We start from the raw sequence: 25,649 nt of genomic DNA on the forward strand, positions 1-25,649 counted from the left end.
AAAAAATAGCTACACACAAATTCTGAAATAATTCATAAGTTGTCTTTAGCTGTCTTTAGCTGTCTTTAGCCGTCTTTAGCTGTCTTTAGCCGTCTTTAGTTGTCTTTAGCTGTCTTTAGTTGTCCCGTCTTTAGTTGTCTTTTCGCCCTTTATAGGTACCCTGAACGTCCCTAAAGATTTAGGTTCAACTTAAGGACAGATTTGGCCGCGACTCAAAAACTGAGAGTGCTGTTCAGGTTTAAAGTAGGGGCAGGAAAGCCCTGTGACTGCTGAAGGTGAAAATGGTCCCTCGACCCCCAGACAACACAGCAATCACAGTGACACGTCAACACCTTCTTTGTCTGATCACTGTCGTCATCAGCGTTAGGCCCCCCCCCCCACACTCACACACACACACACACATACACGCAGATGTTTGTTTTCAATGACTATACAAATAATTAGGGACGATAGGTCGTGTGTGTGTGTGTGTTTTATTTTTTATTTTTTATTATTTTATTTGTTTCCATTTACAGAGTACGTGCATGTGGCTTTTTATTGGCTGGAAATCGCGCGAACTGTCCCCTGGATGTCAGAGTAGAGTAACTGTCCTTGCAAAGTACGAATTTTTGTCCTTTTAATACACATATTTTGTGAAGAGTAAACCAAGAAGTTCTAGGGTCAGGAGGAACAATTTTAATAGGGTCAAGGAATTATTTTTTTTTGCTTGAACATTTTGAAGACAGACCTGAATTCACATCACACAACTCATGACATCAGAGACATACATACAGAGATGCGAAGCGAGGGCCGCTCGCGTGAACTCTTAGGCTACGCGGGCCGCGCTCGGTCAGCGTGACCTCGCGCCATCCCGTACTAAGTTGTTGTTCGCTTGCTCTCTGACACCGATTTGAGGTGCTTTTCTGTCATATTTCTTTGGATATATCCAGCTTCAGACGAGAGATATCAGTGGTAAGTAAACTTGATTCATATTCTGTAGCTTCAATAGTGTGCACACGAATGCATTTGAGAGGATTGGCTTCCCGAAGTGAGTCAAAAACGGTTCCTTCGGTTCTTGCGGCCATTGTTTCTAAGTCCATTGTGCGTGGAGGCAATGTTTGGGAGCTAATATTTTCTTTTGTGCGAAACTTTGCTTTCCCTTGACTGGCAAATGCATTACTGGTGTATACATTAATCTGTTTGTATAATTTTTGACACGCTGTAATTAAATTTGATGCTTATAAGTCTCAATCAAGTGGTTCTCGCACATACACTGGCGTGTGGATAAAAAGTTTTTAAGGAGAAATGAGCGAAATTGCTTACTTTAGGATTCATCTTCTAATCACCAAATAATGCAATAGTCTTCTTCTTGTGATTTTCTGTTTCTCTTGAGTGCAAATAATCAACATTTTGCATGTTTTATTATCTATGATTTTCTATGAAACAGTTATAACTCTTTAAAAACACAACAATTGCCAGCTTGGCGCCAGTCATGGGAGGATTACTTGCCCCTGTCGTAGGCGAAGAGTACGCGAACAATTGCCAGCTTGGCGCTTGTGGGAGGATTACTTGCCCCTGCCGTAGGCGAGGATAACGCAAGCGGGAAGACAGCGCTTCGCATCTCTTCTATCTATGTCTCTGATGACATGGAAGATGTTGAGAACACTTTATTCATCAAATTATGTTTGGAATGTCAACAGCTCTCCAACAAAACCCAACTGCCCTGCAATACTTCCCCCACTCCCCCCCCCCCCCCCCCCAACAACACACTTCTGGATCTTTCATAATCCCCAGCCTCCCTCCCTTAACAGTGTACATCTCAGTACGCCATGATACAGCTTCTTCTATATCATCTGTACAATTTCAACAGGACAAAAAGAGAAAAAGAACCAAAATAAAAATAACTATCACTCTCCTTGTGCCTTTTACTACTCTCAGGCCTCGCCTGGTGGTGTTGTATGCCTCATCGTTTTTACTCAATCACAGTGCCTGCATGGAGCCTTCTCTGAGGGCGTGCGTTGGGGCTATAACATCCCATATGTGTCTGAGTTACTGGAACCATTGCCAATAACCAAAAACTGTGGTGTTTTTAATTTTTACAAAGCTACCGACTGACCTAGAGGACAGGATATACCGGCACGGTTGGCCTAGTGGTAAGGCGTCCGCCCCATGATCGGGAGGTCGTGGGTTCGAACCCGGGCCGGGTCATACCTAAGACTTTAAAACTGGCAATCTAGTGGCTGCTCCGCCTGGCGTCTGGCATTATGGGGTTAGTGCTAGGACTGGTTGGTCCGGTGTCAGAATAATGTGACTGGGTAAGACATGAAGCCTGTGCTGCGACTTCTGTCTTGTGTGTGGCGCACGTTATATGTCAAAGCAGCACCACCCTGATATGGCTCTTTGTGGTCGGCTGGGCGTTAAGCAAACTAACAAACAAACAAATAGAGGACAGGTCATTTAAAACATAAATATTGCACAATTCTTAACACCTTTACAACTCTAAGGCAAATAGTATTAAACAACTCTTGTATCATTCACAGTCCACCTGCAAGACAAATAATCAGTGTTGTGAACAGCAGTAAATTCCAATAGTAACAGCAAATATCACCATGGCAAAAAGATTTATTTTCTTTGAGCATATACACAGGACACGTCACAGAGGCTTGGATCCCCTTTCTCCCCTGTCGATTCACACATCCCCCCACAGTCTGCACAGCAAAGCAATCAGTGTCTCTAGTACTGTACAAAGCTACAGAGATGCGTATCCTTTACAGAAATGAAAAAGTTGCCGCAAGGTCGCTAAAAACTCGCAGCGACAAAGCTACAGAGATGCATATATTCACCAACACATCTACCTCAACTTGCCCAGATGCTGCAAGCTGAGTCCTCATAATCTGTGCATTGTCTGTCACCACTGGTAGCTACATGTATAGATGTGCAAGCTTGTCAATAAGCCCTTGCCTCACATGGAACACTTTGTTCTCTTGTGTGTGTAACGGAAACATTCACTCCAAACAAGTAAAGCATCTCCGCCCTGCTTGAATACGCACCATTGCTTATTGCCCCTTGTTCACAACTCAAAGGTCAAGGTCATTCTGTCACCATGGTGACCTCTATGTTGCTAGGTCATTCTATCACAATGGTGACCTTGATGTCAATAGGTCAAGGTCATTCTGTGACCACTGCTACCTTGATGTACCTAGGTCAAGGTCATTCTGTCACCATAGTGACCTCGATGTCACTGCTGGCGGGTGTGGGGAAGACGTGCACTTGTTTGGCGAGACTTGCGTTGTACACACGACCTCTGCTGAAGTCCTCAAGGTCAGCGTTGGGGTCAAGGTCTTCTTCAAGGTCAGGTTCTTCGCTGGGTGGTGAATCTTCTTCCGAGTCAATGCTCCTGCACTCTGCTTCAGCTCGCTTCACCCAGATGTCTGTGGACACAACACACAGTGATAGCTGGTCATACATCCATACCAAAGGAAAGTATAACGTGGGCTGTACAAATTGTGTCGCCTCAGTTCAATTTGTATTAATTCATGTATTCTAATTTATGTATTCCTTGACAAATATGTGGGTTCACTTGCATCCTATGTTCGACCTAAAATGTTACCACCGTTTCCTTCTTCAGAATGCGACCTCTTTTCCACCTGGTATTTCACCCGTGCAAATTCCCTGAAAACCAGGAAAAACGCCTACAGGAAGCGCACCTACAGAAAATGCACCCACTTTGGGTCTAATTACAGACCCCTTTTTTATAGATAACCTCAAGCCTTACCTGCAGCACTCGGCTTGGCCCCTTTGTGTCGGTACAGCTGCACCCTGGGAAGGTGCTGGTAGCCGGCAGCCAGGGGGATAACTCTCAGCGACGCTCGGAACGGTTTCTCCCCCACACTGAACACACCTGAAGTCACAACATTAAACACTAACATTCGTTGTTACATCGATCATGCATCGTGATTACAAAACAAGAGAGGGGACATTTCTCTTTGGTGAAAGGGAAGGAACCAGTAATGAATACAAGTTTGGTGTGCAGACATCAATATGACTCTTAGTCTTAACCACAACCACACATGGTATTTGCAGACATCAATATGACTTAACCACAACCACACATGGTATTGTGCAGACATCAATATGACTCTTAACCACAACCACACATGGTATTGTGCAGACATCAATATGACTCTTAACCACAACCACACATGGTATTGTGCAGACATCAATATGACTCTTAACCGCAACCACACATGGTATTGTGCAGACATCAATATGACTTAACCACAACCACACATGGTATTGTGCAGACATCAATATGACTTAACCACAACCACACATGGTATTGTGCAGACATCAATATGACTCTTAACCACAACCACACATGGTATTGTGCAGACATCAATATGACTTAACCACAACCACACATGGTATTGTGCAGACATCAATATGACTCTTAGTCTTAACCACAACCACACATGGTATTTGCTGGTGCAGCCCACCAAACAGTAGTGAAATAAGCACCACTGATAATGTCATTGTAGAATTACTCCATGCTTAAAGGAAGACGCTTTTGCACAATGTGTGACAATAACAGTTCATAAATGCATTCCTTCAAACTTGTGAAAACTTGTTGTTTCTCTTCTTCAAACCAAAGAAACTAAAGCAGTGTTCTGTCACATCATTCCATCCACAAGGAGAAGTAAAATACGGAAAAAAAGGAAGAAAACAACCACAATATCTAGGGTGACAAGATGACATTACCATGGAGCAAACAAAAAAACACAATATCTAGGGTGACAAGACGACATTACCAGCAAACAAAAAACCACAATATCTAGGGTGACAAGACGACATTACCAGCAAACAAAAAACCACAATATCTAGGGTGACAAGACGACATTACCAGCAAACAAAAAACCACAATATCTAGGGTGACAAGACGACATTACCAGCAAACAAAAAACCACAATATCTAGGGTGACAAGGCGACATTACCAGCAAACAAAAAACCACAATATCTAGGGTGACAAGGCGACATTACCAGCAAACAAAAAAACACAATATCTAGGGTGACAAGACGACATTACCAGCAAACAAAAAAACACAATATCTAGGGTGACAAGACGACATTACCAGCAAACAAAAAAACACAATATCTAGGGTGACAAGACGACATTACCAGCAAACAAAAAACCACAATATCTAGGGTGACAAGGCGACATTACCAGCAAACAAAAAACCACAATATCTAGGGTGACAAGACGACATTACCAGCAAACAAAAAACCACAATATCTAGGGTGACAAGATGACATTACCATGGAGCAAACAAAAAACCAAGCACAGCAACCTACCGGTAGTTTTGCCTGCAAGAGCCCAGACAGTGGAGTCAGCGGTGACCCGATACACCAGCTGCTGGTGTCTGGGGGCGGAGCAGCGTGCGGTGACAGGGGTGACGGTGAGGTAGAGGGGGTATGTGATGCCCGACTGGAACCCCGCGACCTTCATGCTGCGGCTACTCAGCTGTGTGCCGGGCACCGGGGCCGTGATAGTGGCCTCCCCTGACAGGTTGTACTCGACCACGTACCATGTCTGAAAACAAGATTGTCACACTTTCTTTACCTTACATGTAGCACAGTATTACACACCTTATCTGCAAACAACACAGATCGTCACGCTTTCTTCACCTTACAGGTAGCACTGTATTACACACCTTGTCTGCAAACAACACAGATCGTCACGCTTTCTTCACCTTACAGGTAGCACTGTATTACACACCTTGTCTGCAGACAATGCACATCGTCACACTTTCTTCACCTTACAGGTAGCACTGTATTACACACCTTGTCTGCAGACAATGCACATCGTCACACTTTCTTCACCTTACAGGTAGCACTGTATTACACACCTTGTCTGCAGACAATGCACATCGTCACACTTTCTTCACCTTACAGGTAGCACTGTATTACACACCTTGTCTGCAGACAATGCACATCGTCACACTTTTTTTACCTTACATGTAGCACTGTATTACACACCTTATCTGCAAACAACACAGATCGTCACACTTTCTTCACCTTACAGGTAGCACTGTATTACACACCTTGTCTGCAGACAATGCACATCGTCACACTTTCTTCACCTTACAGGTAGCACTGTATTAGTACTATTACACACATAGTCTGCAAACAATGCACATCATCACACTTTACTCACCTTACAGGTAGCACTGTATTACACACCTTGTCCATACATACCACACACATCACTGCACTTTTTTTAGTGCCACACATTATTTCTTGTTGCAAGAATTTAATTCAAATTTGTTTTCTTCAACAAATACCAGTATGATATAGAAAGTTTGTCGAATGAGAAATGTACCTTTTTGTAGCACATTTTTATAAACTTCAGAAAACATATAACCTTTACAAACAATTGTCCTAAAATTTGCACTTCAAACACCACCGGCAAGATCCTACCTGGAATTGACCCAGGCAGCAGCTGTAGGAGAAGGTGCGTAGCTCTTTGGCCAGGTCAAGGTCACAGGCAAAGTCACAGGTGAAGGTCACGCTGACCTCTGTCTCCTCCTGGTCTCTGTCAGCAGTGACCTCCCATACCAAGGACACGGTCTGCTGCCCACACACCACCTGCAGGCAGACAGTCAGATGAATGTCAACATCAAATGACAGAAGCCTCTAGAAGCAGCTTGTGTGCAATAATGCTTTAGTGTTCAAAAGTCACACAGCCTTGACAATCACTGATAATATTCCCAAATATTCTGCTCTCACGGTGACCAGACAAACAAACGGTGGAACAAACTAACTAACTGGGGTAGGGATACTGCATAGTCAGTAGTTGGTGCAGATTAAAAAAAAATTGTTTGTTGTCCATGTAGGCTTTGGTAGGGAATCAATGCCCAAATGTCAACTTTGTGTCATAGAGTTGTCAAAGCCTGAACAGGGTCGCGTGCATGATGTAGATCCCAAGTTCACAGCCAAAGTCCCTGGGGAAACGTGAAACACACAGTCATAAAGCTACGAACAGACACACCCAAAGCAGTCCATACATCACCAAGGCAACCAAGTGTGCAGCAAGCAGTGCCGTGACTCACCCAGTGATCGCCAGGGTTGAGGAAGGTGAAGGTCGCGCCACGCCCAGACACCTGGGGTTTGGTCACCGTCACCGCTACGCCCACCCGGCTCTCCAGTCTGATCTGTATGTACTTCCTGTCACACACACACACACACACACACACACACACACACACACACACACTCACACACACACACACACACACATACACACACACACACACACATACACACACATAAGATAAGAGAAAACTTTAATGTCCATTTTCATTTTACACAAACATGGACATTTTTCTTTTGGCACCACATCGCATTTCTAATAAGACAAACACACGATCATTAAGCATAATCGAACATAAATACACTACTAAGATTAACTTATAACATGAGCATTTAAACAATGCACACAAAACACACACACACACACACACACACACACACACACACACACCACACACCACACACCACACACACACACAGGGCTTTGTGAAGTGCATTCACAACAGAATCTACTGGTAGATACTTAAAGGCATTTCTGTGTAAGACAAAAGCCTGCACAGTGCTTATACATGTGAAGAATATTTCAAAGTTGAAATGTCCCAGTGGGTGTGTGTTTTGTACTTGCTGTGTTAACTGATTGTTGGACCTCATACACATATATGCATGCACACAACTGGGAAAGAAACAACTGTGGGTAAGAGTGTGTTACATGGTATGTACTTTGTCCATATTGACTCTTTCTCTTTGACAGCTAGGAGTATATCGAGTAGGAAACGGTATGACTTCACTTCTTCTCTTTTTTTTCTTTATTTGGTGTTTAACGTCGTTTTCAACCATTCAAGGTTATATCGCGACGGGGGAAGGGGGGAGATGGGATAGGGGAAAGGGGGGAGATGGGATAGAGCCACTTGTTAATTGTTTCTTGTTCACAAAAGCACTAATCAAAAAATTGCTCCAGGGGCTAGCAACGTAGTACAATATATCACCTTACTGGGAGAATGCAAGTCTCCAGCACAAAGGACGTAACATTTCTTACATACTGCTTGACTAAAATCTTTACAAACATTGACTATATTCTATACAAGAAACACTTAACAAGGGTAAAAGGAGAAACAGAACCTGTTAGTCGCCTCTTACGACATGCTGGTTAGCATCGGGTAAATTCTTTCTCGTCCCAACCAATATGGGACTCTCCCTAACCCGCGGGGGGTTCACTTCTTCTTTTCATTCATGGGCTGAAACTACCACAGCTTTTACATGTATGACCACTTTTATCCCGCCATTTAGGCAGCCATTCGCCACTACCGGGGGAAGCATGCTGGGTATTTTAGTGTTTCTAGAACCAACTGAACTCTGACATGGATTTACTTACAGGATCGTTTCCGTGCGCACTTGGTCATGTGCTTGCGTGTACATACGAAAGGGGGATAAGACACTAACAGGTCGGCACATAAGTTGACCTGGGAGATAAAAAAAATGTCCACCCTCAGCCGACCAGGCGTGGCCAGCTGGGATTCGAACCCACGACCTTTCACTTAGGAGGCCGGCATCTTATCCACTAGACCATTGCGCCTGTCTGGAAACCGTATGACAACTCATGCACATGTCAGGTGTGTGTGGATGTGACTGTCAGCAGACTCACTTGTCCCTGGCGGTATAGACGCGGTGAGAGGCAGACAGAGGCACGACAAAGCTCATATTCCCCTGCACTGGGTCCCCCCAGCCCTCCACCCTACACTCCACCTGCAAGGAGCACAGGCAGCAACATTACCACGCACCATACAAGCATCACATCACTCCAACACACTGTTCAACACAGTGGATACCACTTTACACCATGCCTCTCTAAGCACCAATACTGACAGAACTGAAAGGAAGAGAATTCAATTCAATTCAATTCCAGAACTGCAACAAAGAACAATAAATCAAATTCAATTCAATTCAACATTTTTACAGAGAAGAAAAAAGAACTATAAATACTGAATGAAAAGTCACACTCTACAAGACGCAAGATCAATAAGCGGCATACCTGTGGGGCACAGACGGAGCCATCATCACCAGTGGCGGCGTGAAGCGGCAGAAAGACACTGACGTCAACACTGATGGTGGAGTGGGGTGGCTGTGGCGGCAGTGACACCTGCCCCCCTGTCCCCCCCTGTGTGGGGGTGATGGTGACAGGGTTCGAGCACTGCAGGGTGGCAGACGTGGGGTGCTCCATGCTCTGGCTACCCGTGTGGAGCGTCAGGGTGCCAGCCTGCTCGATGCCCGCCACGAAGGCGTCTGAAGTGACGGAAAATACATCAACAACTTTTACCCTTCTGCGGCCTGCAAAGTTTTCCCTGCCAAACTCATTGAAGAAGAGTGTTACAGTGGAACCCCCCTTTTAAGACCTTGCAATTTCAGATTTCTGTTCATAAGCTCTGCAAATTGACCTCCATTGTAAGACTCCTTCCTTTTTAAGACCTGATTTTCTCAGATTTTTTAAGGTCTTAAAAGGAGTGTTCCACTGTACATGTAAAATGCACAGACTGCCGCCGCAAGATAGAGCACTGAGCGCAGGAGGCGTTTTAAGGCATCATGCACAAAGACTTCAAGCTTCAAATGATTACGGAATGACAAGCACCCTTGATGTGCCTTGTTAAAGACCAAAAGCTATAGACCCTGAGCAAGAAATACTTATGGAGTACAGTAGAGGTCACAGAAACACAGACAGCACACAGCACTCTTGTTGTGCTTTGATAAAGACCAAAAGCTAACTATGACCCTCAGCAAGAAACACTTATACAGTTCAGCAGATGTCAGAGAAACGCAGACAGCACATGGGCCTGTGTCATAGATAGGAAGCAAGTGTATACACAAGTGACCTACCTGTGTGGTTGGGCGTGAGGGTGAAGGCGGGCCGGTAGCACGCCACGTGCAGACGCAGGGCGGTGGTGGCGACAGGCAGCAGTATTTCCAGGCCCTTGACGCTCACACACATCTGGCTGGGGCTGTACCACCCCTCCTCTCTTGCCTAGACAAACACACACACACACACGGAGAAAAATATGCATCAACAAACAAACACACACACAAACACATGGAGAAAAATCTGCATCAACAAACAAACACATACACAAACACATGGAGAAAACTGCAAAATGTCCCCCCCCCTCCTCTCTCCCCTCCACACACACACACACACACACACACACATGAAATCAGAACGTGCATGCCTTATCCAATAGGTGTGCTACCTTCATGGTGAGGGTCAGCTCGTTGTCGCCGGGTCGAAGCGAGACAGACGTCGCACAGAGACTGTTCTCATAGTCTGCTCGCACTACAGCGTCTCCCAGCTCCGTCGTCATGGGAACGCTGTCTGTCCTCTTCAGCAGGTCAAAAGCGACGTCGCTGGTGATGCCTGACGCCACCAATCGACCTTGACGTTGCTCGTACAGAGCCTTGGCCTGGATGTTGTGTGGAAAGCCGCGACGCAGGGAGCATGACGGGCTTGGTGTGTGCGTGTCCATCGTCACGGTTACTGCCTCCTGGCTGAGGGGTGGGTCAGACTGGTTACTGGCCTGTGGAGGATAACCAGTGCAATGATCACCGGTTGTCACAGTCACACCTGTCTATAGAGACCACGCAAGGGATCGCCCCATGGAAATGAAAAACAATTTGTTGGGGATCCTTTTACGTGGTCGTTATGTACAGGTGGTTGTTATCTACAGATTGTCGTTTTAGACACATGGTCATTATCAAGAGGCTGGACTGTATTATACACTTGCTGAAGTAAACATTTTTGTTTGTTTGTTTGTTTGCTTAACGCCCAGCCGACCACGAAGGGCCAAATCAGGGCGGTGCTGCTTTGACATATAACGTGCGCCACACACAAGACAGAAGTCGCAGCACAGGCTTCATGTCTCACCCAGTCACATTATTCTGACACCGGACCAACCAGTCCTAGCACTAACTCCATAATCCCAGACGCCAGGCGGAGCAGCCACTAGATTGCCAATTTTAAAGTCTTAGGTATGACCCGGCCGGGGTTCGAACCCACGACCTCCCGATCACGGGGCGGACGCCTTACCACTAGGCCAACCGTGCCGGTCTGAAGTAAACATAAATTACAGGAAAATACTATCAACATTTTACAAATGCAATGACATGGAGGATTGTTCACTGTTGGTGAAAGCTAACACTGACCTATAGAACAATGAAAACAGTACCCGCCCTGTCCCCACCCATCCCTTTGTCTGCTGGTACGATGAACAAAGAAAGACAGAAGGGGAGAGAGAGAAGAAGGAACCAAACCGATGAAACCAGAAACAAAACAAGTCGCGTAAGGCAAAATTACTACATTTAGTCAAGCTGTGGAACTCACAGAATGAAACTGAACGCACTGCAATTTTTCAGCAAGACCGTATACTCGTAGCATCGTCAGTGAAATTGACAAGAAGAGCGGGGTAGTAGTTGCGCTGAGAAGGATAGCACGCTTTTCTGTACCTCTCTTCGTTTTAACTTTCTGAGCGTGTTTTTAATCCAAACATATCATATCTATATGTTTTTGGAATCAGGAACTGACAAGGAATAAGATGAAAGTGTTTTTAAATCGATTTCGGAAATTTAATTTTGATCATAATTTTTATATTTTTAATTTTCAGAGCTTGTTTTTAATCCAAATATAACATATTTATATGTTTTTGGAATTAAAAAATGATGAAGAATAAGATGAACGTAAATTTGGATCGTTTTATAAAAATTTTTTTTTTTACAATTTTCAGATTGACCAAAGTCAATAATTAATTTTTAAGCCACCAAGCTGAAATGCAATACCGAAGTCCGGCCTTCGTCAAAGATTGCTTGGCCAAAATTTCAATCAATTTGATTGAAAAATGAAGGTGTGACAGTGCCGCCTCAACTTTTACAAATAGCCGGATGTGACGTCATAAAAGACATGTATCGTTTATGAAAAAAACGTCTGGGGATATCATACCCAGGAACTCTCATGTAAAATTTCATAAAGATCGGTCCAGTAATTTACTCTGAATCGCTCTACACACACACACACGCACAGACACACACACACACAGACACACATATACCACGACCCTCGTCTCGATTCCCCCTCTATGTTAAAACATTTAGTCAAAACTTGACTAAATGTAAAAAAAAGAGAAGACAAAGGAGGACTAGACAGCAAGAGCAAGAGAGATGGAGCCAGACACAGAGACAGAGAGAGAGACAGACAGAGAGACAGACAGAGAGACAAACACAGAGACAGACAGAGAGACAGAAACAGAGACAGACACAGAGCAAGAGAGATGGAGCCAGACAGAGAGACAGACACAGAGAGATGGAGCCAGACAGAGACAGACACAGAGACAGAGAGATGGAGCCAGACAGAGAGACAGACACAGAGAGATGGAGCCAGACAGAGAGACAGACACAGAGCAAGAGAGATGGAGCCAAACAGAGAGACAGACACAGAGAGATGGAGCCAGACAGAGAGACAGACACAGAGCAAGAGAGATGGAGCCAGACAGAGAGACAGACACAGAGCAAGAGAGATGGAGCCAGACAGAGAGACAGACACAGAGAGATGAAGCCAGACAGAGAGACAGACACAGAGACAGAGAGATGGAGCCAGACACAGAGACAGACACAGACAAAGAGATGGAGCCAGACAGAGAGACAGACACAGAGACAGAGAGATGGAGCCAGACAGAGAGACAGACAGATGGAGCCAGACAGAGAGACAGACACAGAGCAAGAGAGATGGAGCCAGACAGAGTGACAGACAGAGAGACAGACTGAGAGACAGACACAGAGACAGAGAGACGGAGCCAGAGAGATGGAGCCAGACAGAGTGACAGAGACAGACACAGAGCAAGAGAGATGAAGCCAGACAGAGAGACAGACACAGAGCAAGACGAACAGAGATAGCTTGCACTGGTGTAGCCCAAGGTAAGAGTGACTCAGAACACCATACCTCCTCCATGTGATGAGCAAGGCAAGGTGAGAGCGCCAGGTGCACGCTGTCACAGGTGAGTGGCTGCGGAAAGTGGCTGTGCAGGTGTATCGTCATGGAAACCTCATCGTCCACCTTGACCGTGGGCTTGTTCAAGCGTAACTGTGTGGTGTCAATCAGCCTGCTGCCCCCCAGCTCTACTCTGTCATCTAAAAACATGTCAGGCAGAAACCTTCACACGCCGTCCCCCCATCAGTGTCTGCTGGAGACCTAACTTCTTCTTCTTCTTTTTTTTTTACGTGTAAGACCATTTTTACCCCGCCATTCGGGCAGCATACGCCGATTTTGGGGGAGGCATGCTGGGTATTTTCGTGTTTCTATAACCCACCGAACTCTGACATGGATTACAGGATTTTTTCCCTGCGCACTTGGTCTTGGGCTTGCGTGTACACACGAAGGGGGTTAAGTCACTAGCAGGTCTGCACATAAGTTGACCTGGGAGATCGAAATAATCTCCACTCTTAACCCACCAAGCGGCAGCGACCGGGATTCGAACTCACGACCTCCCGATTAGGAGGTCGACGTCTTACCACCACGCCACTGCACCCGTCTATAGACCTAACAAATCTAATGCCACAAAGTGATCACAAGTAACTCGATCATTGTCTACTGTAGAACTATCAAATGTAATGCAACAAAGTGATCATAATTTACTTCTCTTTTAGCATAAGCAACACAAAAAAGGTGACAAGTAAAAAGTGAGAACAGAATATTTTGCTAAAATTACTACTCAGCTGTAACTTTTTAACATGCAGAGCTTAGAATAAAGAATATTTCAGGACACTTTCAGTCATGTTTTCATTCTTCACGTTTCTATGGGGTATACTCTGTTCAGACTGCCCAATGGTCTCAGAGGGTAATAGTTTCAACACATGTTTGGAGAGGCACTGAAGGTTTGGTACTTAGAGTTTGTACAGAAAAAGAATGAGTAGTGAGAAGTGAGGACTCCACTGACCGCTGTCCAGCACCTGTAGCGCCTCACTCAGGTGTTGCTTGCGGTCAGCATCAGGCAGGTAACTGCTGCCCGCCACGTTACACGCCGTCACCACAAACCTGCAACAAGCATACACGCCACATTACACGCCATCTTGCATGCTGTCACTACAAACCTGCAACTAGCATACACGCCACATTACACGCCGCATTACATGCAGTCACCACAAACCTGCAACAAGCATACACGTCACATTACACGCCACATCCAGTCACTACAAACCTGCAACAAGCATACACGCCACATTACACACCACCTTGCATGCTGTCACTACAAACCTGCAACAGGCATACACGCCACATTACATGCAGTCACCACAAACCTGCAACAAGCATACACGCCACATTACACACCACCTTGCATGCTGTCACTACAAACCTGCAACAAGCATACACGCCACATTACACACCACCTTGCATGCTGTCACTACAACCTGCAACAAGCATACACGCCACATTACACACCACCTTGCATGCTGTCACTACAACCTGCAACAAGCATACACGCCACATTACACACCACCTTGCATGCTGTCACTACAACCTGCAACAAGCATACACGCCACATTACACACCACCTTGCATGCTGTCACTACAACCTGCAACAAGCATACACGCCACATTACACACCACCTTGCATGCTGTCACTACAACCTGCAACAAGCATACACGCCACATTACACACCACCTTGCATGCTGTCACTACAACCTGCAACAAGCATACACGCCACATTACACACCACCTTGCATGCTGTCACTACAACCTGCAACAAGCATACACGCCACATTACACACCACCTTGCATGCTGTCACTACAACCTGCAACAAGCATACACGCCACATTACATGCCACCTTGCATGCTGTCACTACAAACCTGCAACAAGCATACACGCCACATTACACGCCACCTTGCATGCTGTCACTACAACCTGCAACAAGCATACACGCCACATTACATGCCACCTTGCATGCTGTCACTACAAACCTGCAACAGGCATACACGCCACATTACACACCACCTTGCATGCTGTCACTACAAACCTGCAAGAGGCATACACGCCACATTACACACCACCTTGCATGCTGTCACTACAACCTGCAACAAGCATACACGCCACATTACACACCACCTTGCATGCTGTCACTACAAACCTGCAACAGGCATACACGCCACATTACACACCACCTTGCATGCTGTCACTACAACCTGCAACTAGCATACACGCCACGTTACATGCCACCTTGCATGCTGTCACTACAACCTGCAACAAGCATACACGTCACATTACACGCCACATTACATGCAGTCACTACAAACCTGCAACAAGCATACACGTCACATTACACGCCACATTACATGCAGTCACTACAAACCTGCAACAAGCATACACGTCACATTACACGCCACATTACATGCAGTCACCACAAACCTGCAACTAGCATACACGCCACATTACACGCCACATTGCACGTAGTCACCACAAATCTGCAACAGGTATACATGCCACATTACACGCCACCTTACATGCTGTCACTACAACCTGCAACAAGCATACACGCCACATTACACACCACATTGCACGTAGTCACCACAAACCTGCAACAAGCATACACGCCACATTACAAGGCATCACCACAAATCTGCAACAAGCATATACACCTCAAGTTTTCTTCCTCCCACAGAAAACTTAAGTGAATGACACAGAAATCGGAGAGCAAACTCATCAGTATTAAAGCTAAATGTAAGTTATCCGCTAATCTGACAGTATCTTGCACACTGTTGCACTTCACACACAGGTGTCACACTCACAACTGGGAACCCTTAACATTTTGCATTTAGAGAATTCTCACACACAAAAAACTGTGTATTTTCTGAAACGCACAGCATTGGAAACATTCAAGTAAGCTGCACATGCTGGAGAAAGAGGTTGAAGATGGATTAACGAACCTCTTGGTGTCCCCCATCAGTTTCTGACAGGCGGCCAGCTCCCTCATGGTGGCGTGAGACAGGCTGTCCCAGCCCTCCCGGCCGTACATCTTGACCGCGTCCATCAAGAATCCCTCCGCCTTCTGCGGCTCTCCGATCTTCCTGCACACAGCAAACAGTGTAACTTGCTACATCTCGACCGTATCAACCATCTCACAAAGCAATCAACAAAGCAGACAGCTTCAAACATCAAAGGTGCCATCTGCTGAGATGGTACCTTCATGCATGCAGTACAAATAGCAGTGTGTTTCCTGAACATTTTAAAATCCAGCCAGGTGGTCTGATTAATGCAACGTTGATTTACACAGGGAACATATATCTACCAAGTACAAAACACTTGAATTTTGCACACTGTCTTTTTTCCCCAGAATGTTACTCACATGTAGAAGTTGGCGAGCTCTCTGCCAATTTTGCGAGCGGATCTGAAGCGACTGATGTGTTTGTACGTGCCCATAGCCAGCTCACACATTTCCTGCACAGTCATCCACCTTTACTTTAGCAACTTGCGTATTTCTCGCACGCTTTGACTCAAGGCCAAAATCTCAACAACAACAACAACAACAACAACAACAACAACAACAACAACAACAACAACAACAACAACAACAACAACAACAACAACAACAACAACAACAACAACACTCTCTGAGACAGAGCCAGACAGGCTTACATCTTCCATAAAGGTAGGAAGTTAACATAACTGTCTGAAAGTATAGGTGAAAATTCTCATGATCTTTGCACACTAAATGCTTTGCACACTAAATGCTTTCCACACTTAATGCTTTACACACTAAATGCTTTACATACTAAATGTTTTACACACTAATTGCTTTACACACTAATTGCTTTACACACTAAATTCTATACACACTAAATGCTTTACTCACTAAATGCTTTACTCACTAAATGCTTTACACACTTAATGCTTTACACACTTACTGCTTTACACACTTAATGCTTTGCACACTAAATGCTTTCCACACTTAATGCTTTACACACTAAATGCTTTACATACTAAATGCTTTACACACTAATTGCTTTACACACTAATTGCTTTACACACTAAATTCTATACACATTAAATGCTTTACTCACTAAATGCTTTACACACTAAATGCTTTAAACACTTAATGCTTTACACACTTAATGCTTTACACACTTAAAGCTTTACACACTAAATGCTTTACACACTAATGCTTTACACATGTAATGCTTTACACACTTAATGCTTTACACACTAAATGCTTTACACACTAAATGCTTTACACACTAAAGGCTAGGTTAATTGCCCAAAACAGCCACCTGTAGAAAGCTTCTCACCAAGTAATGTTTTTTGAAGAGTCCAGGTGACGACAGAGCCTCGTGCAGCTTGTCGACGGGTGGAACATCGCCCACAGTTTCTGTCAAACACACAGCACAGTCAACAGATATATCAACACAGCTTGTCGACGGGTGGAACATCGCCCACAGTTTCTGTCAAACACACAGCACAGTTAACAGATATATCAACACAGCTTGTCGACGGGTGGAACATCGCCCACAGTTTCTGTCAAACACACAGCACAGTTAACAGATATATCAACACAGCTTGTCGACGGGTGGAACATCGCCCACACTTTCTGTCAAACACACAGCACAGTTAACAGATATATCAACACAGCTTGTCGACAGGTCGAACATCGCCCACAGTTTCTGTCAAACACACAGCACAGTCAACAGATATATCAACACAGCTTGTCGACGGGTCGAACATCGCCCACAGTTTCTGTCAAACACACAGCACAGTCAACAGATATATCAACACAGCTTGTCGACGGGTGGAACATCGCCCACAGTTTCTGTCAAACACACAGCACAGTCAACAGATATATCAACACAGCTTGTCGACAGGTCGAACATCGCCCACAGTTTCTGTCAAACACACAGCACAGTCAACAGATATATCAACACAGCTTGTCTACTGCACTAGATGCAGTAAAACCTCATACTATACTGACATATCAAAAACAAATCATGAGGTAAGTAAGCACAATATAAAAAAGACAAAAAGGGCACAATTAACATTATGAGTTAATGTGAAGCATGTGCAAGGTTCATGGCAATATCCAGTTCAGAGGTGTGCTCTTAATTGTGGCCAGATCAAAGGTGTAAATGCCTCTTTTCAGGGTTGATGTTTTTATCAATCAAACTGGCATGCCCAGGCGCTGTGTCAACAATCAATAGGCATAAAACAGGAGAAAAAACAATACAGTGACAGACAGACAGACAGACAGGTATGTACCCTGATCGTGTGAGAGAGCCATACCTCCCTTGAGGTCCAGCACCTGGTTGAGTTGTTCAGAGTTATACACAGACAGACAGACAGACAAACAGACAGAGAGGTATGTACCCTGATCGTGTGAGAGAGCCATGCCTCCCTTGAGGTCCAGAACCTGGTTGAGTTGTTCAGAGGTCGGCTCCATGCCTGGCATCAGGCTGCATAGCTGGCCCAGCTCTTTCAGCTGTACACACACACACACACACACACACACAATTAATGTCACAGGAAGTGAAAGCTAAGTATGCAACTGTAGTTGCTTGATACACCTGTACAAGCTAAATGCAGATTTCACAAAATTATGAGCAACAGACCCCAAACAGAGGCTGAGACACACTGACTTTCTTCTTATTTTCATGGCATTTACACATACTTTCTTCTTTCAACTGCAGATGTGTAAATGTTGTCATTGACCGGCCATGCTGTGCCCTTCTTCTAAACAACAGAACGCCTCACTAACATCAATTTTCTCAATCCTCCACCCCAGAACTCTGCCAATATGCTAGAGGCTAAACCTATGACGAGAAGAGCATGAACATTTGACTCCCCACACTGCCACAGATGTCGTTCCATCGTGCTGCAATGATTGTGCAGAGGAGAGTCTGTCACTCCTACACATACCTTGGCCCTGATGTAGTCCCACAGGTGGGCGGTGAAGATGGAACACCTGTCTACCTGGCCCGTCTCGTGTTTCTGGCACGCTGCCAGCACCTCCAGGCCACTCAGCACCACCCAGCACTGCAAGCCTCCTTCGGGTATCTTTACCTGTACAGAATGCACAGCTTGAGTCTTGCTTATCAGTGTAAGTTGACTACCGCAACTCTGAACTCATTTTTTTCTTGTGTTTTTTTCTAACCAGTAATCAGATAGCTGTCATGAAATATAAGGTGGCTCCAAACTTATGTCTGTACATATTAAATCTGCACTGCATTTACCCACTCTCCACTTGAGTTGTGACCCCTGACATTGATGCAAAATATTTGAGAACATAATGTCTTCTTTGGTTACAAAGTTTCCAGGCACAAAAAATCTGATGTGAACACTGAAGAATACAGATAAAGAAAACACACTAATAAGTAAATACACTGCAATAGAAAGAGTACATCGGTTTTATAAGAATAGAACTCTAATTTAAGTACCTTGAACATCAAGGAATTGATCTGAATTTGTTTTTAGGGCTTGTACTGATGAACTACACACCACCACACACTTTTTTTCAACAAACAAACAACACAGTGACAATGCCCATACCTCCAAAGCCTTCATTTCGCTGACAGTGTTGCGCAGGAAATCGAAGGCCCGCTCCGCCACCTCCCACGCTCGCCCCATGGCAAACAGCAGCGCCGCCTGGCGGCAGAACAGGTAGTTCCTGAACTCCAGCAGCGAAGTCAGGGTGCGCTTGACTCGATCACGAAGGTCAAGGTCGATGGGCTTGGCCAATGACAGCCCACTCCAGCTGGTGCAAGGCTTAACCAGGGGAGATAACCACGTCACTGGAGCTGCAAACATAGGGATGATTCTCAGACAATGTTTTAAACACTTGCCGAGTCACTCCTGACAAGGAACCAACTAGCACTCTGCAGCAATGATAGCTGACATGCACCACAAATACAGCCAGACACACAGATCTTTAACAGCTTTTCAACTTGCATGCACAGTTAAATCAGCCCTGAAATCTGTTTGTCACAATCTCTTTTTCTATGTATTGGTGTATTGCTCATAAAACAGTGCAACGTCCTGCCCCCCACCCCTTTTGAAGACCTCTACAAATCTGAGAAATTCAGGTTTTTGAAAGGGAGGGAGTCTTAAAAGGGGAGTTCTATCGTATCCAGCCTGTGATAACTTGTGATGAAGTTGAGGTGAGCGTTACAGTGCTGGACAATGAGAGGTGTTGTGTGTGATAACTTGTCATGAAGTTGAGGTGAGCGTTACAGTGCTGGACAATGAGAGGTGTTGTGTGTGATAACTTGTGATGAAGTTGAGGTGAGCGTTACAGTGCTGGACAATGAGAGGTGTTGTGTGTGATAACTTGTGATGAAGTTGAGGTGAGCGTTACAGTGCTGGACAATGAGAGGTGTTGTGTGTGATAACTTGTGATGAAGTTGAGGTGAGCGTTACAGTGCTGGACAATGAGAGGTGTTGTGTGTGATAACTTGTGATGAAGTTGAGGTGAGCGTTACAGTGCTGGACAATGAGAGGTGTTGTGTGTGATAACTTGTGGTCAAGCTGAGTTGGACTTTGCGGTGGTGGACAATGACAGGTGTTGTGTGTGTTTATACCTCCACTGGCGTGGTTCTCCACAAACTGGTCAAACATGGCGTCCAGTTCATCGTACTGTATCAAGGCGTCCTCACGCAGCCCTAGCACCTCTAGCATGAAGCCCAGTTCTTCCTGTTGGGATATAATGTGTAGTCAATTACAATCCTTTTTCTGCTGTTGTACTGTATTATTGTAAATGTACAATCACTGAGAACTGGAAATAACCAACTGACAAATTCAAGCAATTTGATCAATAAACTTTGACAACAAAATGTTTTGTAAATGAGCTTGAATCAGACCCCCCCCCCCCCCCTAAAAATACAAAAACAAGCCCAAACAACAACAAAAACTGTTCAAAACTTGACACTTATTGAGGATAGAGCTCTTTTATCTTTTCTGAGGAGCCCACAAAGTAGTGTTGTAAAGCAAGCTGTGGCCCTCATGTTCCACCTTGTCTGTGATGACCATGAAGCGTACTGGCACGGTTGGCCTAGTGGTAAGGCGTCCGCCCCGTGAACGGGAGGTCGTGGGTTCGAACCCCGGCCGGGTCATACCTAAGACTTTAAAATTGGCAATCTAGTGGCTGCTCCGCCTGGCGTCTGGCATTATGGGGTTAGTGCTAGGACTGGTTGGTCCGGTGTCAGAATAATGTGACTGGGTGAGACATGAAGCCTGTGCTGCGACTTCTGTCTTGTGTGTGGAGCACGTTATATGTCAAAGCAGCACCGCCCTGATATGGCCCTTCGTGGTCGGCTGGGCGTTAAGCAAACAAACAAACAAACAAACAAACAAACAAACAAACAAACCATGAAGCGTTGTGGCCCTACCTGCACAGAGAAGTAGTCAAAGTAGGTCCAGCCCGCCTCGTTGCGTTTCTCTCGCAGGCTGCGCATGTTTTCCTCATACTTGTTTAGGTGACGGTTGTACGCCTGCAGCAGCAACGCCCGCAGCTTGTGGAAAAACTGGTTCCATGACTCCACCGACTTCTGCTCCGCCTTGAGCGGCTCGATCAGCACCACGCTCCTGTCAAATCACGCCATTCATTGTTTCATTTTCATAACCTAATTGTTCCATTGCTCGGAAATGCGGGCTGCTTTCTCCCAGTGGAAAGCTAGCAGCAACTGAGTTGCGCGACCCAGGTGTTTGCCCTGATCCCGCCTGTAATTGTTGTATTTGAGTCACTAATTGTCTTAATGTTGATTAGGGTATACTATGTAGTTCGAATTACTCCAAAGTCAACAATCTGGAGGGCTTAATTTGGGTTAGTTTGGCTACCGCTCAATTTCAAACCTCGTACTGTTGAGTCATTTTTTAAATTGCACAAAAGTCAGACCATTAATATATATGAGTGTCACTTAGTGGAAGGGTCATGCATAGGCTGAAGTTTATGTACCCCAAATATGAAGTGATTAGGTCAGCAGATTTAGAAGTTATAAACATTTTTGGGATTGCATTTTGTGTGGGTCACCCTGTACATCAACAGTGCCAGCAGTCTTCCCAGCACTGAGTGTTTACCTGTCTGACAGCACATAACCTACATCAACAGTGACAGCAGTCTTCACAGCACTGAGTGTTTACCTGTATGACAGCACATAACCTACATCAACAGTGACAGCAGTCTTCACAGCACTGAATGTTTACCTGTCTGACAGCACATAACCTACCTACATCAACAGTGACAGCAGTCTTCACAGCACTGTATGTTTACCTGTCTGACAGCACATAACCTACCTACATCAACAGTGACAGCAGTCTTCACAGCACTGAATGTTTACCTGTCTGACAGCACATAACCTACATCAACAGTGACAGCAGTCTTCACAGCACTGAGTGTTTACCTGTCTGACAGCACATAACCTACATCAACAGTGACAGCAGTCTTCACAGCACTGAGTGTTTACCTGTCTGACAGCACATAACCTACATCAACAGTGACAGCAGTCTTCACAGCACTGAATGTTTACCTGTCTGGCTGCTTGCTGCAGAAGTCGCTGCGCACCTTGTCGATCACGGACGAGCGCGGCAGTATCTTGGCTTTGACCTTGCTCTCATCAGGAACGACCACCACGATCATCCAATCAGGGATGCTGCGAGCTTTGAGTGCGGCCTGCCACTCGGCCAGGTCATCGCGTACCGTCTGCTTGTAGCTGTCCAGGTCCTGGTGTGAGGGAAGAAAAGACTTTCATCAGCTGAACCCCATTTGATTGTGTCATGCCAAATACTCACCTCGCTGTCATTCTTCTCACCTTGAACACAGGACAAAGACTTTCATCAGCTGAACCCCATTTGATTGTGTCATGCCAAAGACTCACCTCGCTGTCATTCTTCTAACCTTGAACACAGGACAAAGACTTTCATCAGCTGAACCCCATTTGATTGTGTCATGCCAAAGACTCACCTAGCTCGCTGTCATTCTTCTAACCTTGAACACAGGACAAAGACTTTCATCAGCTGAACCCCATTTGATTGTGTCATGCCAAATACTCACCTCGCTGTCATTCTTCTCACCTTGAACACAGGACAAAGACTATTTACGTGAAACACATGCTTGTGGTAAATGTGTCTAACCAGTCAGTTTTGTACATTTTTCTTTGATGTCCAAACACCTCATTTACAAAACAAAATGTTCTTGTTATTGTTTTTAGTGTATGCAACTGAAAGACATCATCATAAAATTCAACTCATAATGGTACAAGGATTTGTTCCAGTATTTCAGATGCTACACAAATACTACACAACTGTCTCCACTTATAAGTTAGTGCAAGTTGCAACAAAAGATGCAGAATTAAATCCACAACTTGAAACGTACGCAGTCTGTCCAGTAGATGTGGAAGTACGGCCGGCTGACCAGTGTCTTGGTGTCCTCCTCGGGCAGGATGTCGGGATCGTACGGAACAAAGCTGCCCTCCAGCTGTACCGACCGGGGAGCGCGTCCAAACGACCTGAACACAATGACTTTTATATACTTGACACACAATGATCAGATTAGTTCACATGAAAAAGATGGGTAATGTCCTTTTCCCTCGAATACACACACACACACACACACACACGATCATGTACACACACACACAAACTTACAGGCATTATAATTGTAACAGCTAATCTTATTCAGTGACTAACTTTCGATTTATATATTTGTTTCAAAGGAATCCTCCTGACATAAGATCTGGTCTAAACTACCATTGCCAAAAATATGCAAAGCTAAACTAGTTCATTGTCAGATCTTTACCTTCTCCATTCGCACACATCTTTGGGAAGCCCATTCACCACTGCAGGGTGCAGCGAGGAAAATAACGTCTGGTTTCCATGGCCTGCAACACAGGTAAGGCCAACAAAAAAAAAATAGGTGTGGTTAAGGTAACATTGCCAAAACAAAAAGGTTAGGAAGGTAGGCAATCACTTTTTTTTTTAAACTTTTTTTCTTAATAGCAGAGCAACCAAGCGTGTAGCACTCGCAACCGAAGAAGATGCCGCCATTTTTGTCATGGCAAGCGTCTGTTGGGCCTTTTTAGTAGAAGGAGTTATTTCCCTTGCATCGTCTGTCGTCTGCATGACGACTCGAGCGCTTTCGCTTTCATTGCGTTTTCTGCACTCGTTTTCTTGTGGGTTTTTTGGTGTTTTTTTAACAAATGTAATAAAAAGTTATAGGGTCGGCCCCTAAAAATAGGGTAGGTCGGGTTACCGTAACCACACCTATTTTTTTTTTAGGCCTAACATGTCACCGGTAATATGATACACATATGATGTCATTGGTAACATGTGAGAGCGACGCCACATAAAGCAGAAAGCAGACAGGCTTCTTTACTGTGAATCACAACTCGATCTTCTGTAAGGCAAAAGCTATACGCACTCCGAGTGTATACAGGATCGATGAGTCTGTATACACTCTGGCAATGAAAAACTCTGTTACAATACAAATATATAGCCAATGAAATGCCCCCTAACAAGTCGTTAGGAAGTAGCCAATGAAAAATCCGTCTGACGTATGGACTTCTGCTATCTCTTTTTCAGAGTGTCGAGGGTTGGCAAATAATGTACATTCACAAAGTATACAACCGTTTCTAGGTCGACACACACTCCAAACTCTTGACAATAAACTTCCATGAAGCATCAGTTTCGTGTGTGTGTTTGTTTTTGTCTGTGTTTGTTCCCAGCATAGTTTGATACCATGAATCGAAAGTGAAGCGTGCCTTCGCAAAATGGCGTCGAATGATGCTCCGAGTGTTGTTGCGGTTCAGTGTTGAAAATGTCATCTATGTTACAACAAAGGCCGTGCAGCATCAGATTGTTTTCATTTCTGTGTGCTCTGCGTTAATCCTATCGCAAAGTGACAACTAAATTCGCTTCGCGACCGAAAGTTAAAGCCGGAGTGTATACAAGATTCTGACCCCTGTATACACTCGAAGTGCGCTTCTGTAATCCATACATATATTTTGAATGACAACTCAATTCAAGAAGTTTTCCAAAACGATGCAAAAATCGATTATAAGAAAGATGTCAGTGTTACCACCACCCTGCATGGATTTACTAAAGGAGGCTTACAGTCGTCCCCCTCCCCTCCCCTCCCCCACCTATTCCCCCCCTCCCCTCCCCCCCCCCCCCCCTCCCCTCCCCCCCGACCCAGCTAAACTGTAGACTAGCTGCATTCAGCAATGAAGCAGACGACACATTTCTAGAGTCTGCAGACAGGCTCGATATAAAAAGTTGTTCACAGTTATTCGACGGTCTGGGTGGAGTTGTGACACGAACCAGTCACTGTATTGATGCCTCATAGATTGGATGTTCATACAGTTATCAGTAAAAAGATTGACTTACATGTTATTATCGGTTTTGCTTCCATTATTTCTATACGAACATCTTTTTTCCTGAAGTCGCCCACCGGAAGTTTGCTATTTCAAAGTCTCCACTGTTTCGTACATGTATCTGTTTCGTTTTCGAATGTTTTACGATGTTTTCACACATATTCCTCTTTTGATAATATCATTTGCCCGATTATTTGTGTTTTAATGTTGA

At 44.8% G+C, this 25,649-nt stretch overlaps 1 protein-coding gene across 1 annotated transcript; it reads right to left on the bottom strand.

Moving 5' to 3' along the window:
* Positions 1 to 1,739: 1,739 nt before the first annotated feature.
* LOC138961920 (trafficking protein particle complex subunit 10-like) lies at positions 1,740 to 25,520 on the bottom strand. The gene is made up of 23 exons (XM_070333591.1): positions 25,452 to 25,520; positions 23,866 to 23,947; positions 23,443 to 23,575; positions 22,598 to 22,791; positions 21,461 to 21,656; positions 20,654 to 20,765; positions 19,626 to 19,873; positions 18,996 to 19,139; positions 18,447 to 18,558; positions 17,378 to 17,457; positions 16,438 to 16,529; positions 16,019 to 16,159; positions 14,032 to 14,129; positions 13,038 to 13,225; positions 10,303 to 10,626; positions 9,935 to 10,079; positions 9,096 to 9,346; positions 8,709 to 8,809; positions 7,087 to 7,201; positions 6,455 to 6,622; positions 5,330 to 5,567; positions 3,755 to 3,880; positions 1,740 to 3,410 (listed from the first exon to the last, which is right to left on the bottom strand). Exons 1-23 carry the CDS (start codon positions 25,474 to 25,476, stop codon positions 3,190 to 3,192), a joined length of 3,534 nt encoding a protein of 1,177 aa, XP_070189692.1. The 5' UTR covers positions 25,477 to 25,520; the 3' UTR covers positions 1,740 to 3,189.
* Between the last annotated feature and the right edge of the window lie 129 nt (positions 25,521 to 25,649).

Source organism: Littorina saxatilis, linkage group LG3 (genome assembly GCF_037325665.1).
Source record: "Littorina saxatilis isolate snail1 linkage group LG3, US_GU_Lsax_2.0, whole genome shotgun sequence".
Classification (NCBI taxonomy): domain Eukaryota; kingdom Metazoa; phylum Mollusca; class Gastropoda; order Littorinimorpha; family Littorinidae; genus Littorina; species Littorina saxatilis.